Genomic DNA, 18,238 nt, shown 5'->3' on the forward strand with positions numbered 1-18,238 from the left:
CAAATGTGCTGTTGCACCTCTCACCCCTTAAGAAGTAGAGCAGCATATTAATAGCTGGGTCACTGCCATGCCAGTATTTCAAGCGCATGCAACCCTAAACCACTTCCTAAGCTTTTTTTTTTTTTTTTAACAAAAAAACATGTGAGTATCACATTTATTATGCTGCAATAGGAGAATCTGATCATATTTGAGCAGTGTATCATTTCACCTGGACTGAAATATTCAGTTACACAACAGCTAATCATGAATAGAAGATAAGCTCAGAGATAAAAATAGGAAGAAAGGCAGAGACACCTTGTAACAGTTAATCAGCATGATTCCTTTGTCAGACTGCCATAAAAGAGCACCACTTGAAAAAGCCTTGAAATTCCCTCCAACAAGTCTCTTTAAGCAATAAAACCTCTTGGGTTGGTTTGGCTTTAGTTTTAATTTCCAAATCAATCATCAAACTCCTGCTAATCCCCAAATACATAGAAGAATCGGAGTCCAAATGAGGAAAAGGTGCACCATACCCTGTGTGTCACCCAGACAAGATTAGCCCGGGAGCAACCCCTCGCAGCACATCAGTCTTGCTCGGCTTCCATAAAAAAATTCCCGCAGGACAGCTTGATCCAAAGGTTTCCGAGTCTGGCCCTCCGTCCTCAGCACACCGGCTGGTGCCCAGATATTTAACTCACTTACCATGAGCCGGATCACTAGGATTTCAAATTGTCATGGGGATCACCGTGCTACACAGAAACCACAACGGGGATGGCGGCAGCTGGCACGGGAGAGGCGGCCAGGGACAGGCACACGGCGAGGAAGGCAGAGAGCTGCCAACTCCGAGATACGGGAGGCGGTGGGGATTTTGGAGGAAGACAGGGATCATTTGTAATCGCTACCTTGGTATGATGTTTCATGAAAATAAAACCGATTCTGCTTTCTCCTTTGTCTTTTCCGTAAGGCCTCAGACACTGCTCCCAACAGCCCTTGCAAGATGAAAGCAAAAAATATCACACTGGACAACGTGGGAGACTTAAGCATTTGTTGCTGAACAATGGCATCTATTCAAGTCTCAGCCTTGCTCTGGCTGTTAATCAGGAAAGTAAACAAAAAAAAAAAATTATAATTTAAGCCTTCACTAGATATTTTGCTTTCTAATCTCCTCCAGAGAACACTCTCAAGCTACTCTCCTGTCCAAAGCAGGGATTTACACTTCCACGCGAAGCCAGCTCCCCAGACTGGAGCCACTGGAAGTGGCATTAAGTTCAAGGCAGGCTTACGCAGAGTAAGATTCAGCAGCAGCAGAATTTCATTAAGTCAGTCTTCCATGTGTTAACTTAATTTACCCATTTAAGATGATGCATAATTTAAAAGTATCGAGCAAATCTGCTGTCAGACATATATTCTCTGATGATTTACAGCAGTAACAAGCTTTCCCCGCTTCAGGTCAACAGCACCCACAAAATTAGATTTGGGTCCAGATATTCATCCTTCCAGCTTTGCCACCAGCCTCATTGTCCAACTTCAGACGTGCTAATTACATTCATTTCACCCATACTGCAGCTCTAACTTTATGAAGTCATTTTCTGCTGTAATACAAACGCAGTTGGGATACTTTAGTGTAACCAGCTGAAGACTTTGCTCGGCTGGATGGCTGCTTGCTTTGGGTTGGTTCTTCCAGGTTTAACCAAAGCCCTTCAGTTTTGACCCTTCACAGCTGACCTTGTTTTGGCCTGAAGCTCGCCCACATCGCAGACACCATATTCAGCCATCACCTGATGCAGTCGGTTTCCTTTAGAGCAAGATACTTTAAGCGGACCCAGGGGGACCGAAGTTCAGTTATTTTAAACACTTCCTCTCAGAGCATCTCTGGCACGACTGCAAGATTTCCACCTGCCTTTCCCATCAGGCGTGACCAATATTATGACCCCTAGCATTAAGCAAAATGGGAAAACCATACCGATATTCTTATGTATGAGGAAAGGTCCCATCTGCACTACAACTTTAAACTGTGTTTTTCTCAGCAGTGTACATGCATCTGGATACAATGCAAGACAGCACGATTAACTCCATCGAGGAGACAAGTTTCATCCCTCAAAAGTGTGTAACCTTGCTTTCTGCCAGCAGTTAAAAACTCATCCTTTGCATCACACATAGGAAACTACACAACTTTCCTTCTGCATTGTGACTATTACCACTTCTCCAAATTTCCCGGACCGCCGTGCCCCAACGCAATGAGGTAATCCACATGCTTTTTTTCTGATAAAACATCATGCAATTGTTGGAGCAGCCCCAAAATACAGGGATGCAAGACATGCAAAGTAGCTGACGCACAACCGCAACCTTAAGCTGCGGCAATGACACAGCTTTGATTTCTTTGCTGAAGTCCCCTAAATAAGGGCAAAATGCTTCAAACAAGCAGGACGAGAATGGTTGCAGCAGGTTTGGTTCTGTCTGCTTCCGAATGATTCAACATGAATCACAGTTTCTTTAGACCAAGCAGTTTGAACTTTCTGTGAACACTGTATTTTTGCTGAGTGCAGTAAAAAAAAAAAAAAAAAAAAAACCACATGAATATATCCTCTATAACCTTTACCACAATTACTAGTTTTGCTGCTTCACTACAGCAAGTCAGAGAGCCACTTCTCTTTCAATACAGAAATCACTATGTGACATCTTCACAAAAACTGAAATTTAACAGGTTACTGCTGCTTTAACATATATATTTCAATTTCATTAGACCAGAAGATGAACAAAAGCAGTCAAGCAAATCAACTGCAAGTCATAAATGAGCATGGTTTCGTAAATTACTTATGGCAAGGGTGAAAAATTACCATGTACTCAGTAAGTTGGTCTGTTACTTTAACTTCCCAGAGCTGCCTGAAGTCTTATCTCTAAAAAACAAGGTTAAGCAGCAGCTTAAGCTTGTCTTCAATGAAGACAACCATTCTTGTTAAATCAGAATTTTAATAGAGACTGGAAACCGAAATTTGAGACTTCTTTCAGAGAAAAGAATTCCACCAGAATTGTTTCCAACCATTTCTTTCTTTTTAACCCAAAACAACCTACAAAAGCCACTCAGTTTGACCAAAAGTATGAAATAAATACTTCTTGGATTTTCTAATTAAAATAACATTTTGGCAAAAAGTTACCTCTTCTTACACACCTATTATAAAAGGACAGATACTTAGTCCAGCACAGCAGCAGCAATGCTTATAATGGCATTGTACCAGAAGACAGCCAAGCTCACAAAATTCCCAAGAAAGAAGAGGCTGTTGTTCCCAGCAGCAGCCTGTGGCTGGGATGATGTATATTACCCACAAGTGGTATATTCTATTTTCAGCACATATTTAGGATTGCAAATCTCATTCTTTTTAACGGCAGAACATACTGACTTAGTATCCTCTCTTCCTGAGCTACACCACACCTTGACACCAGGGAAGAGAAAAACATGATTTAAAAATACCTCTCAAACAACACAGCAGCACAGAAACCCACACATTTCAGTGATCCATCAAATCACAGGCCATTAGTTAACTGGCTTTTGCCTACAGAAGATGTTTTTCCACTAATTTTGTCTCCATCTTTTTTTTTTTTAAATGAAATTACCCAAATTCAAATTTCATTATGTTGATCTTACAGCTAGCCTTAAAAAAAAGAAAAGAAAATTATGAACAGGGCTTGAAGGGCTCCTTATTAAATTGCCCAACACTTCTTTTGCAGTGCTCTTGGTGATTTGTAGCTCTGCAAGAGACAAAACCAGCTGAAGTTTTCCAGCTCCAACAACTACACTTTGCAGCTGAATGTTGACATTTGGAAAGAGGTTCTCTATATCAGAACTTTCGATACCCCAAAGTTTACCCAAACTTGGCCTAGTCATAGTATTTCCTAAAGCAGCAGCTACTCTATTAGACATTTGAATTCCAAGTTTTGCTTAAGCTCCCACCTTTATTTTCCTCTTTCCGTGCCCTCACAGCTGGTTGTAGGATGTGACTGCATGTGCTCAGCTGCTCTGTTTCAGCGACACACATTTTGGAACAAAGATGAGAAAAATGAAAAATACCTGTGGATTTGTCCATTTTTATGCAGGTAGTCCAGCCCCTCCAGCACCTCCTTAAGGATCGTGGCTATACAGGGTTCATCCAGGACACCAGTCTTGTGTTCTCCTTTGGCCACAATGTGCTTTATAATATCCAAAACAGAGCCTAGAGAGAAGAGTTAAACACATTAGTTTAAACTAGAAGAACTGATTCACAGCTGAGTGTACTTTATAATCACTTAATATACAAGTCCAAGGAATTTATTGGCAAGGGAAGCAGTGATGGTCAGGATCAGAGTCAGCTGCTGAAGCCTTTGCTGCAGGAAAGCAGAGGCAACGATGCACGCCTCACATGCATGAGCCTTACAGGGGTGCAGATCCTCAAAATGGGCAGTAAAATCCCTGTGTTCACAAGTAACTGAGAAGTTATTTAACAAGCCAAAATGTAAAGTGTACATACACGGGATTCTTGGAAGGTTTTTAAGTAGATACTGACGCTACAGCTGTTTTAGTACTGAGTACTGGAGAAGCTGGAGGGGGGAAATGGAAAAAGCAGGGGGCTGCCAGGACTCACAAGCTGAAGGCAACAAGCTTGATAAAATTAGACTCTCTTTTTCAGTTCTTATAAACTCGATGCAGAAGACTAGCAAGAAAAAACTAATACAGTAAGGGATGACACCACCCTAAAAGAAAAAAGTGGAAATTATTAAATAGAGAACAAATGAGGCTGAATTCTGACAATAAGTCACTTCTTCACTGTATACAAAACTGGAACATCTTAGATCCTTCCCTAGAAACATCACGCTTAGTCTCTCTCCCAACCATGGTGTGAATGACATCATCTTGCATGACAAACCACACTTTATAGAGCAAACCACCTCTTTGAATTGCACCCAGGAATAAACAGAATCAATGACTAGTAACACGCCTCTTGTGCAAGGTCCCGTTTTCATGATATGTTGGGTACTGTACTCGTTGTGTTTGCATCTGGACTGAAGACAGTCTTCTCAGAACTATATTTTTATTGCTCCAGTACGGGATGTCTAAGCCTGTTTTCCAGGCCTGTGCTATTTAGCCCCTTCAAATTTGGGTTTCTATGGTTTAATGACTGGATAGTCAGCTAATAGGATTTTTACAGCTATGGATGCAAAGCAATGTCAGCAGCACCGGGAAGTTCTTAAAGAATGAGAAAAGCAGGCATGACCCCAAAGCACAAACTCCAGTGTTGTCTTTGAACAGTAAGGTTACAGGGAAAGAACATCTCGGTACTAACTCAGCTAGTTTAGAAGAGCTGAAAGTTCATTCTTCCTAACTTGCAACCAAAAAGAACTGTAAGAGAATCAAAACATTTTTGTATCTGAAGAACAGTAAAAGTTGAGAAACTTACTCTCATGAATTTGGTCACTGGGGAAATTACAAGTTCCACCTTGTAAATTCTTGAAGCAAGCAGAAAAACACAATGTTTTTTCTTTTCATCCTTAAGGTTCGGGTTGACAAAAAACTTCTCCCCCTTTAAAACTTCTTTTATTAACTATCCTATTTGAAATTCTTGGCCAAAACAATCATGCAGATAAATACTTTGCTAAGCAAAAACCTTACTTTTGGATTTTCACATGAAAGCAACGAGGCTGCAAGGTTCGAAATCGAACACCACATGGAAAGGCTTGTTTTGCACAATTCAAACTGCACGGGAAGCAATTCCATGGGTGCGCGGTGTCCCTTAGCTTGTGGGAAACGGTATGTGCCGCGTTCATCTAACAGCTCGCTGCAGCCCGGAGAGTCACCGTTCCCCGCTCTGCCCAGCCGCACACTTCCCACCTTCTCCGGCCCACCAGTGTCAGTGCTCACGGTGTACGCCAAGCCACCCCCTAAACCCAACAGAAAAAATAAACCAAGGCGGGGAGAAAAAAAGCTACATTTGGTTGGTAGTGAGCAGAACCTCCGAACAGATGAGTTTCAGAGCCCATGAAGAGGAAAAGGAGGGAGAACATTTGTGAATGGGGGAAGAAACCCCTTTTGCCAGCAGCAAGCGATTAGACCTGCTCCCTGGCTGCCCTGAACGGCACCTCCAGCTTCCTCTTCCCCAAAAAACTTTGCTTGGCCCAAGGTATTTGCAGAAGATACGATCTTAACACAGCAGATGCTAACAAAATAGAAAAAAAACAAACACGGAAAATGAAAAAATACAGAAATGAAGTTGCATAACATCCCCCCAACATTTTGTGCAATACTCTCAGCAGTCTTCGGCCTTTCTTTACCCTGTCCAAGCACAGAAACACACTCAGCTTCGACGAATTTTGGCATGGGTCTTCACTATTTAGCCAAAGGTTTCACCCAGCCGTAACTCAGGTTGTTCTGACATATGTCAGACTTCCTGCACGGGAGAAAGATTATCTCTACCGAAGGAAATTGTAAAACCCCAGATGTAAGAGTACGCTCCCCTTCACTGAAATCTCACCTTTAGGTTCTGGTGCCTAAAAAAGGGATCTTCTGTTGCGCGTTACGAGGACTCACCTGGGATTCAGCCTGTCACGTATTCATATTTTAAAAATATGTGCTTACAAGCCTCGATGCTTCTTATTTTGGACAGGAATTTTTGTGACACCTAAGAAAAAACCCACCAAAAAAACCCTCCACTTTTACTGTTCAGGTTTTTGCTCTCAAATGTGCCTTTATCTGGAGAACAAACTGTCGCTTGTTTTAGAAGTCCAGTGAAAATATGTGGTTCTTCACGTACTCGTTTTGTCCTCTTTCCACCCACAACTCTGTTAGCAGACTTTGTTCAAAAACATTTCCCTTCTCCTGCAAAGGGCTCAGGGAACATGAGGAGGCAGATCATATGGTGCTCAAATTCATTCGGTCAAAAAATCCTGTATTTAGCCAAGTTAGAGGTTGTATTTAACCCAGAAAAGGGGGTGGGGGTTAGACAGACAAGAGGACACGGACAGAGCCAGCCTTCATTGTGAAAGGGCTGATTCACACCCATACTATATCTGCTCCCAGCCCAGCCTGCCACTTTTTAAGCACTTTTTTTTTTTAAAAAACCACTTTCACGTTGAAATGTTCAAAGACGTGGAGGAATGTGCCAGTCTTCTACAGAAAGGAGAACAGCAAAACGGCTATCAGCAAAACGCTTAGTTCAGGAAAGAGCAGAAAAGCAACCCAAGAGCCACTGTCCTGTTGAAGAAAGTGTTACTTGGATCATCCCCACTTTGTGCAGGGAAAAACGTTTTGCTACTGGCACCACAACACAATAAAGTTGTGATTTTTTCACCTCACAGATCAGTAAATTTGGGAGATAGGTACTGACTCCCGACTCAATTCCAACTTTGTAAAACACAACACCCCGGGATATGAAGAACGAAGCCAAGTTGCATTTTCACACACTGCTTCATGCCGGGTTCAAAATCTTCTGGCGTTCTGGCTCAGGAAGCCTGGCATGGAGCAACGAAATACCCAGATCCCCAAACAGAAACCCATAGCTAAGCACGAACCTACTTTGGAAGCAGAAGTCATGGGAATTTCACTATTGAGGGAAACGCTTTCTGCTAGAAGGCAGATATTGCATCGAATTTATCAGGCTGATGCCGAAATGCGTCGTTCCCAAGGATCTCAGTTAAGCGTGTGACACACTTACTTGGGTAAGACCTCCGCTGCCTTAGGATGTAAACAAATTTTCTCACTTACACCAACTGTGTTACACTCGAACAAGAGATTAGTAGGTCAGAGCCTCATCCTTAGCCTAAGGGGAAAATCAACCATTTTACACAAAGCGGCCTGTCCCCGATCCAGCAATACGTTAACTGCTAGAAATTAACTGGAAACTAACTCAGCTGAACTGGAACCAAGCTCCAATCTACACGAGAGCATTTGCTTTACAAACCCGTCGTCCTGTTTCAGAACTCCAGCGTGATTCCTGATACGGCCAGTTTCTGAGCCAGCTTCCAAACTAGTTTAAGAGTAACTGGAGAAGTTAAGAGTACATCTGAACACAGTTGGATCTCTGCTTAAATGTAGTTTCAGTATAGATTTGTGCTCTATATACACAAAGAAATTGAACAATTTGCAAGACAAACATCTCCCATAATCTAGTGGCCAGAAGATGAGGTTCACATTGGAAATAAGGCACCCACTCTGTATTAGAGAACGGTTACAACATTTTCAAGAAAAAAATATCCAATGATATCTTTTTCTTAAAGAAATCTTTGACTCCTCCCTAGAATATAGCTTCTATTTCAGATAATGCTGTGAAATACTTTGGTGTGTATTATACATGGCACTATGTTCGATTACAGCAGTTCCTGATTTTTCTCCTTAGAAATGCACAAGTAGAAGCTACAGATTCGCAGAACAGGAGGGTCAGGCTTAAGTGAGAAAGAAATAAGTTTGGCTGAGGCTGACTGGAAGGCTCTTCCAAGCCCAGAAGGGGAAGCATATCAGGAAAAGACAAAACAAGACAGAGGGAAGAGCCAGAACTACAGCCTAAATGTAAATATAAATAATGCTGTCATTAATAAGGATAATAAGTAGTCTGGTGATGAGCAACTGATCTCAAAGCCCAACAGAAGACAAAAGAACGGAGAGGACATTTAGAGATTGATGTGGAAAAAAATGCAGCTATAAACAAATTCCTGCCCATCAAATATACACTGAGCAGCACACCAAGAGGAAGCCTACAAGATATTGTGCAATCTGATAAAGCATTTAGCATTATTTATCGTTCATCGTTAATTAAATTGTCTCAGTATATTCTGACGCCAATTGCAAACTGTATTACGTCTGCTTAGTAAAGCACAGTCTCAGTGCAAATTGTACAGCAACTGAACATTAAGTGGTTTTCTGCTCAAGCTGACAAGGTTCCTAGTCTGCTCTGAAAGCTGCTAATGCAATAGCTCCTATTGACAGCAGAAGTCACCGGGAGCTAGCTGTACGTAGACTTACCCTCACCTGGTAAAACCCAACCTGTAACTATTGCAGCTCAAAAGACAAACATGCAGCGAGCAACTTTTTCTCGAGTCCTTATTGCTCATACTAGCTCTGCAACAGACAGACTAATGTCTGTCCGGCTGCACAAACGGAACAGACATCCCATTGCTCCCTCCACTGCTCCCCAGGAGTGAAGAGGAGTTCGCCTTTCCCATTTTGTCATGGCTAGAGTATATCCGATTAGGCCGGACTCGATCCACAGAAGCCAGTTCCAACCTTCCAGAAGCAAGTATTTGATTTCCACCCATGACAGCAGTATCTGAGCAATGAAGACACAAGAAACCCATGAGCGGGCCAATATCCCGAATTTGTGAAAGAGGGGTATTCAGTTTCTGTATATTGACATCAGGCAGGCCATTTGCAACGAGCTGCCTTGAAACCAAGTAAATGCAGTCCTGCCTTGCACCCCACACATGCACCCAGTAAAACTGTCTCCTTCAACACCCTGTACTTTGTGCTACTCCAGTGTTTTCTTCAGCAGCAAAACGAGATTAAAGCGTTCCATGGTTCACCACCTCCCTGTTGTGCCAATGCATCTGCTTACGAAGCCGTACTGTAAATGAGATCACTGCAGTAATTGGTAATCCAGTTTTCCAGGCAGGGTGGAGACGGAGCAGCCAGGAACTTCTTAAACCAGCTTAAACCAGCTGCTGGAGAAAACTTTTGTGTAATCACACCCTGGGGGCAAGAAATCCTAATTGTTCCACTGATTCACTTTCAACAGCAAGCCACCGCAAACATAGATGCTTCCTGTTCCAAATCCAGAGCATATTTCTTTGACCTCACCTACATCAGCAAGCACGTGTAATGGCATTTAGGAAGCCTGCTTCTGATGTTCCTCCTCAGGAGAGGAAGAAAGTCTCCATGTGACAGTCATCAACCACGCTGCTTAATGCTTCAGCGCATGGGGCTGAAGCGGAGAAGGGTACAAAAACCTGAGCAGAAAGGAACGCTTGTTTAGAACAAGATTACAGATAAACGCAGGAGTATTACAGCTGGAATTTTACATGCCCCCAGAGGCAAAAGAAACGTACAGTAGAGCTAGTCGCTGTGGGAACCACACCTTGCGTGTTATACTATAACCTAAAGAGACAGGACAAAGATACAGGATAAGTTAAATGCAAAGAAAACTCCTCCTTTAAAAGTTGTCTGGCAAGCAGAACACAAAAATTTAATACTCTAACTTAATTTCCAACAAAAAAGCAGGTAACAGTACCTGCATTGATTTGCCATTTAGAGGCCCGGCAAAAATAGGCTGGAAAACAGTGCTGGGGATCACGATACAATTTTGTGAAAATCAAGATCTGCCCCAAACCTGATGGACACTGATGCTGAACATGCTGCATCTTTGAGAACCAGGAGTTGGCTGGATTCATTGCTGCTTCTTTTAAGACATCTCAGCAGAAGCCAGCGGTTTCGGTGAGCCAGATTGTCATCAGAGCCAAGAATTAAATCTGCATCTTGTCAGCCTCTGACAAATGGAGGAAGAAAATGCGAAAGAAGAAGAAACAGCTGCTTGGATTCAGTACTTCTGGGGCTGAGAAATACAGATATAGCAAGAGCACCAAAGTAAAGGAAAGAACAAGTTATATAAAACAAAGTTGAAGACATCTAAGTAGATTGCTGGGGTTTCTGGTTTTGAAATTTCTTCCTAACCCTGGTTAAACCACCTCAGCACAGAGGGAGGGTTAAGGAAACTTCTACTTCTTGCCTCCTTCCCTCTAGAGCACTTGCCTGGATGTGTAAGAAATACGACAAGATTAAGGCAGGAAGCAAGATAATACAATAAAGGGGGCAAAACAGCCTATTGCAGTTGAGACTGAGACATTTATAGGAGAAAATCTGAAGACAAACTATTTTCTTTTTCATGCTTTTCCTATTATAGCTAGGAGTGGCAATGTATCTACAAGCTCCACATTCTGCAATCACGTACAGTCCCTACCATCTTCTGCCTCTGACTTATCCCATTCTTAATTGTTTGAAATTAAGTCTCTACAAATAAAATTAAAAACCCCTCCAGATGGACTCAAAATAGTGTAGCTCTCTCCTAACAAAATAATTCAACATAAACACGAGGCTTTCTAAGAACCTGTGGCTTCCACTTTGATCATAACTCACTGCTGGAATTAGGAGTGGCCAGGTCAGAGATTAAGACAGCAGAAGTAGAGCAAGATGTCCTGCCTCCCTGGTGGAGAGCTAAGACTTGCCATACCTCCCTTTTGGTCTGGCTTGCTGAGCTGCTGACCAAGCACTTCATCAGATAATCAAGATCAAAGGTTGAAGCAAGAGGTTGATTAGATAATCTTAAAAACTTTTGGAAAATAAAAGGTTTAACTATTTCAATATAGTAATCTCCTTCGCAGATTTAGACAGGAGTCTTCAAGAAGGCAGAAGATCCAAGAGCCCTATCTGGAAATGTTTCAATATTTAAAGGATTTACATAGTTTAAAAATATTTTGGAAGTCTCATCTGCTGTAGGCTAGGACAGTAAAAATTGTTGTGTGATGTAGCAAGCTGCCGCAGGCAGCTGCTTCATACAGGCAACTGTTTTGTACAGTTAGCCACGGCCTTGGGTCACCTGTGAAATGAGAGCTCTTGTTAAAACCAGTGAGAATTTAAAGGAGCAAACAGGTCACAGCCAGAAAAAGCACAAGAACAAAAGGACAGCTGCTCCTCTTCCTACTAAAAAGCCGCAGGAGTTAGAGAGCAGGACTGGGCTTCAGATAGCTTTAAAAAGGCATGAGTAAAATTCACAACAAGGGAATGCCAGCGAGGCAAAGAGGAGGTCAGCAGTTATCTAGAAATAGCCATTGGAGTTTAGTTTGGAGTAACATCGGACCAAAAGGCCAGGGTGCCAAGTTGACATTGCTAAGCTTAGATCCCTACAAAACAGTTTCGTCACTGGAGGAAAGGGTCTGAAATTTCTACTGAAGGGAACAGAAACAGCAGATACTTCACAAACCTGACTCAGGCACACATCACCAGGTCTGAAAGAGGGTGTCAGTGGAACTGGACACACCAGCACCTCTTGTCACTACCAGCTGGGTATCATCACAGCCACGTTTCTCCCATCAGCAACAACGACACTCTACATCTGCTTCGGTGTCAAATCTGCCAGTTCAAACTGCTTTCAGCAAGAACTTCAACCAGCCTATCTGACTTGGCTCCGATGCCGATTAGCAGTTTTACGTGTTACTCCCCTACAGCTCACCAGCACATTACCTCCTCGCTGCTGACGACTTTCAAAGATGGAAAACGGTTTCTTCCACCAACACAGGACTTGCAAAGCAGAGACAAACAGTTCAGTTTCAGCAACAATGCCCGTCAGGCAATTAAGCTACCTTTGAGTGCACCAGCTGGCTGCTCAGAAGAGCAAGGCACTGTTAGCAGGCAATAACGCGTCATGGATTTAGCATATTTTCCCTTAGAGACATTTCTAAAATACTTGCATATATGGCTAGGTTAAGCTTTCAACAAAATGACTGCAACCAGAAAATAAATTAAATTGCACTTACAACAACAAAACAAAGCAAAAAAAAAAGGCTTGCATTACAGACTGGTCTGTCTTGTGGGCTGTTTATCAAAGCAATAAGGTCAGTGTAGAGCAGGCTGAAATTAAAAGACTAGTTTCAGCCTGGAAACACATGCCAGCATAGACTGACACTGATGGAAGAGAAGTGATAAGATTCTGAACTTTTACCCAGAAGAAATTCTCAAGTACAAAAGCCACAATCATTATACAGAATGGACATCAAAACAGATTTCATATGTGCTTACCGGGATGTACAAATCTTGGCCCATGCTCTCTGAATAGTTAGATGGAATGAAAGAGTTAGGCTGCACCCTGGTTTGGTTTTGGTTTTTTTTTTTTTCCCCTTTCTGGTTTATAAAAACAGCTCAAAAGGTTTTTCCTGTTGAGAAACTCAGATCATTATTTTTCCCACTGGATGACAGATGACTACAAAACTAGCCACTTTATTACTGATAAGAAATAAGCTGTAAGGAATGAGAAGCAGTTTTTAAAGTTCCTCTGGTTACATAAATCACCCAGCCTAAAAACAACTGGCAATAGTCTCATTAAAAGTGAATGAAAAAGCTCTTCAGTCAGAAACCTCCAAAGCACAAGTTTCTTCTCCCATCCTCAAGACTGTCCTGTAGAATTTGACTACAAGATCTAAAATGAGACTTCTGCAGTACAACCATGAAAAAAGTATAAAGTGAAAACAGCTGAAAAGTACCTCCAAGGTACCCTCCTGCATAAAAAGTAGTGACAGGTCATTCGCAAAGTCTTTCTGTCTATTTTAGCAATTCGCCCAGCCCCAAAATGATTCACTTTAAGTGAGAAAATTTAACACTGGCTCATGGAAATGTTGGCGGGGGGGAGGGTGAGATTACACTGCTACTAGTGCATCTTTTATTGTATGACCCTAGTCTTCAACACATGCAACAGAGTAAGAAGCAGTGAGATTTCATAGCACTACTTTACTGAAAGTACCCCACTTAACGCCAGAGCTACACAAGGGTCAACTATCGGCCTGTATAACGTAGGAGCCCATTCAACGTAAATATCAAACGACAAGCAGGTCACCATTCACACCACCACGAGGCTGGTTCTGAAGCAATGATTATTTTTCCAGAAATTCTCCAGTGTGGTCTTCACATTTGAAAATGATAATGAAAAGATGGTCCATAATGAGTCCGCTTTTTTTTCATAGAATCACAGAATCGTCAAGGTTGGAAAAGACCCTTAAGATCATCGAGTCCAACCGTTAACCCAGCACTGCCAAGTCCACCACTAAACCATGTCCTCGAGCACCACATCTATCCGTTCTTTAAATACCTCCAGGGATGGGGACTCAACCACTTCCCTGGGCAGCCTGGGCCAGGGCCTGACTGCCCTTTCGGTGAAGAAGTTTTTCCTAATATCCAACCTAAACCTCCCCTGGCGCAGCTTGAGGCCGTTTCCTCTCATCCTATCCCTTGTTACTGGGGAGAAGAGACCGACCCCCACCTGGCTACAGCCTCCTTTCAGGCAGTTGTAGGGAGCAATAAGGTCTCCCCTCAGCCTCCTCTTCTCCAGACTAAACAACCCCAGCTCCCTCAGCTGCTCCCCATCAGACTTGTGCTCCAGACCCTTCCCCAGCTTCGTTGCCCTTCTCTGGCCACGCTCCAGCACCTCGATGTCCTTGTAGTGAGGGGCCCAACACTGAACACAGCACTCGAGGTGTGGCCTCACCAGTGCCCAGTACAGGGGCACTGTCACCTCCCTGGTCCTGCTGGCCACACTATCCCTGATCCAAGCCAGGATGCCATTGGCCCTCTTGGCCACCTGAGCACACTGCTGGCTCATGTTCAGGTGGCTGTCAACCAACACCCCCAGGTCCTTTTCTGCCAGGCAGCTCTCCAGCCACATTTTGCATTACACAGACACAAAAAAAAAAAAAAAAAAAAAACAAACCACACCACACAAAAATGAGGAGAAACAAAAACAACATTTGGAGATTCAAGGATGAGCCGACTTGGTTCTGACAGAAAACCGCTGTGAAAATACTAGCTTCGGCAGCTGTGCATTTTCTTCAAAAAGGTTGTGTACTCTCCCGAAGAAGGCCAAGAACATTGCTGCTCCCTCTCCTTCCCCTGAAACGCCATTTCCTCGTGTTGTGGAAACCTTCCCATAGATACACTTTTTAAACACACAGAAAAACTACTTGCACTAAGCTGGCAGGAGATTCTTTTCCACACACAAACAGCCATCATTAATGACCTGTTACGTGTCCCTCCAAGAAAAGAGAGGGTATTGCTTAATGACACATGAGCACATGAGACATTAAAAACCCTTGAAGACGGACTTAAGTTGGCATGAAATCTGATCACTCCCAAGAGAACTGCTAAAATTCTCTAAAGATGATCTTCAAAGACACATGTTTTATGGTCATTGTCGAGCTCTTGTGGAAAAAGCCAACAGGTTTAACCAGATTTTTCCACATCATCCTCTGGTATTTTACAGTCTTCAGTATTAAGCCAAGAACAGAGAAGCCAAGAAGTTTTTTTAAAAAGCAAGAAAATGGGGGGTGGGTGGGTGTGTTTAGCTTTCAATTCCTTTTCACTAGGATGCCAGGAAAATCAAGTCTTCCTAAAGACAGGCCTAAGATTTAACAAGTCCTCTGTGTTATCATCCAGAACTTGATTCCATTTCTTGTCTTGACTGTAACTTAAACAGGGATCCTAGAAAATATTGTGAAATCAAATAAATCATTACTGATAAGAAGTTTTCAAACTCTCCCTCAAAAAACAAAACAAAAATACCCCAAGCTGTTTCTCCAGTGCCTAAGAGAATAAATCCCGAAAGGGGATGTTTCCCTGGCTCTGTATTAACTAGGCAGTAATTTGAAATTGCCCCAAGTATTCCCAGTTATTTTGTCAACTAGAACAAGCGGACAAAGTAATCCAAGCTCTGAGGATTGACACTATACAAATCAAGCTGCACCCACACTGATGTCCTCCCTTTTTAAGGCCATACACTGACATTACAGGAGTAGCTCTGCCCAAAACAGAGGTGATTTAAAGTTCCTCATGGGGGTAGCCAACATATAAATAAGTTAAAATCAACAGAATGGCTGGTTACTAACAAGCCATCAGCACCATGCAGGCCTCCAAGCTGCAAGTGAGAAAAAGGTCAAGAAACCAGCCTTGCAAGAGGAGCTGCAATTCTCGCGATAAAGCTAGTGGAAATGGTTGGGCTCGGTGGAGTTAGTTACGCACTTCTCTAGTTCAAAAGCTTATCCTAGGCTTACAGAGCAAGATGAAGAAACTTTTGTTAACATGACCCGAGAAGCACCATTTCAGATCCATCATTTGGGAAGATGACAGTGAGGTTTATTTTCTAGAAGTTTAGGATAGTTTCAACTACTACATCTGCACTTAAGTTTTTCTTGTCTGAATGTCTTAAGTCATATGCTCCAGTTTTCAAACACTCAAGTGAGTCAAACACATACAAACTACCTCTGTGAAATACTGTCAAGTATACAAAATAGGAGGGGGGAAAAAAGCTAGCACAGCCGTGTAGTTAGGTCTTACTACTGGTGTACATAACATGAGAAGCTATTTCTGAGCTGAATGGGCTGAAGTTAAGTACTGTTATTCAAATGTCTTAATTCACAAGTGGGAAGCTTAGGAGGTAAACAAGGGAAAGGGTATTACAGGAAAACAGCTTTTTATGGTGCCTTTTAGGGTAAAGAAACTGGACCACTCACCTCCACTAAGTAACTTCATCACCAGCCAAAGCTCATCTTTCACCACGAAGGATGTGTAGTAAGATACAATGTTAGGGTGATGGCACTGACTCATGGCTTGAATTTCTTTCTGTAGAGAAAAATAAAGCATTAGCAGTTGGACCCAGTGACCGTTGTTCCTTGAGCACAGAAGTTACCTTCCTCAAGACAGAATGTTCAAAGAGGGCACAAAGAAAAAGGACACCTGAAAACGAAATGTAGAAAATCCAGAAATACTGTTAACACTCAGCCTGCATCATACTAGGGCCCAAAGGTATTTTAGGGTGCTCTTCCTCTCTGTCTAGAAGAAGCAGCTGGCCAAAAACCCCTTGGCAAGGGCAACAAAGTGGTTGTAACTGAAACACCTGCATGCAGCTACAACAGAGTATTTCTGAAAATTCACACCAGTTTGTTACCTAAGAAGTTCATGCTGACTCCTCCTTCCAGTGAGACATTAGACAACAGATGCTTCATCTGTTGAAGACTATCATTTGGATGAGAAAGGGAAATATTTGCCTCTGGGAATAAAAGGCCTCTTATTCCTAATGTTTCTTCCCAGCAGGAAAGCAGACGGTTTAGCTCAATCAGGTTGAAGGCACAAAGGACAGCTATATCTTTTGTCATACTGGAAGAAGAGGGAAATCAGTTCGAGATTAGAAAGACATCAGCTACTCCAGATAGAGTACAATATGACATATGCTCAGTTATTAAATTGAATTTTGACCGCCTGTATTCTTAGATTTGGTTGTGATTTAAGGGTTGAGGTTTTCCAGGTTATGGGGGGAACAACATCACAGAAAGCATTGACTGACGTGTCATTATGCAAGCACAAATCACCAGTTTGGACAGAAAATCACCAGTTTGGACAGAAAGCCTCGCAGTTTCTTGACTGCCCGTAGAAAAAAGCCATCCATTAAGCCAAGCCTGGCACCCTGCACTACACCCAGCTGGGCCTTTGTGCTTCAGCCAAGCTGGTAGCTTCAGCCAAGCCCCCCAACCTGTCAAGTTGTTCCCTCCAGCATCATCCACACCAGACACTCATCCCCTGATATCCTGAACTTCTGCTCTCAACGAAGACATTCCTTCACTGAACAAACGGATGCCACTTTTCAAATGTGAAAAATGGAAAATCCCCTCCCCGTGACACAGACTCAGCTGAGTGCCATAATCCCAAACACACAGGGAAGGAGGAGAGCAAGGGCCCTTCGCACCCTGATCCCTTCCCCCCCTCTAACCACAAGACCTCCCTGGTACCAAAGTATAAGAGAAAGCTCCGAGAAGGATTCACCCATGTCTAGGAAGCCCCACAGATGCAGCATATTCTCCTGCTCGTGTACAAAGCTCAGCTTGTGACCGAGCACAGCGTAAAGACACATTGCTTCCCCCTTGGCAAGGGTTTTGCTGGCAATCACAGCTAGAAAGAAACATGCTAATGTTGATTTATCCACTCTAAAACTGCTTTTCAGGGAGTAGGTGCATTTGAGGAATCAAATGCAATTGGTTCCTCTTTCTGCTTCCCCAGAAGAGGCACCAACTTTCCAGGAAACTCCAATAAGCATATTAAAGAAGAATCCTTCTAAACAGGAAAGGATATTGGAAGAGCAGGGAATAGGCTATTCATCTCGGTGTAGCATACTCAACTAAAAACCACTCCGTAAAAATAAATACAGCTTGAAACAATATCCTCTGCTTACTCTGACAGCTCCAGCTTCCCTCCTTGCAAACACTCGCTTGTGTCAAGCTATTTTTCAAAAAGGAAATAAATCAGCACCTTCGGAGTTTTCTAATGCCTTCTATTCAGGTTTCTTTGCAATGCAGGAAAACCCCTCGACAAGACAAAGCTGGCAACAAAAATGTTCTTTTTACTCCCCTGCTTCAAATTTCTGCCAGGGGATGGGTGGGAGATGGGGCCCTGGATAACACAGGTCGGGCTCAGTCACTGGTTTGTGCCTTCTGTCAC

At 42.7% G+C, this 18,238-nt stretch overlaps 1 protein-coding gene across 1 annotated transcript in view; it reads right to left on the reverse strand.

Annotated features, from left to right (window-relative positions):
- Positions 1–18,238, reverse strand: part of OXSR1 (oxidative stress responsive kinase 1) — a 94,180-nt gene that overhangs the window by 47,692 nt on the left and 28,250 nt on the right. Inside the window, exons 3-4 of the mRNA XM_082313218.1 lie at positions 16,261–16,369; positions 4,046–4,187 (exon numbers count right to left, since the gene is read on the reverse strand). Of these exons, the coding sequence (XP_082169344.1) occupies positions 4,046–4,187; positions 16,261–16,369 (251 nt within the window). The remainder of the gene's footprint in view (positions 1–4,045; positions 4,188–16,260; positions 16,370–18,238) is intronic.

This window comes from Platalea leucorodia (assembly GCF_965183815.1).
Source record: "Platalea leucorodia genome assembly, chromosome: 1".
In the NCBI taxonomy this organism is placed as follows: Eukaryota; Metazoa; Chordata; class Aves; order Pelecaniformes; family Threskiornithidae; genus Platalea; species Platalea leucorodia.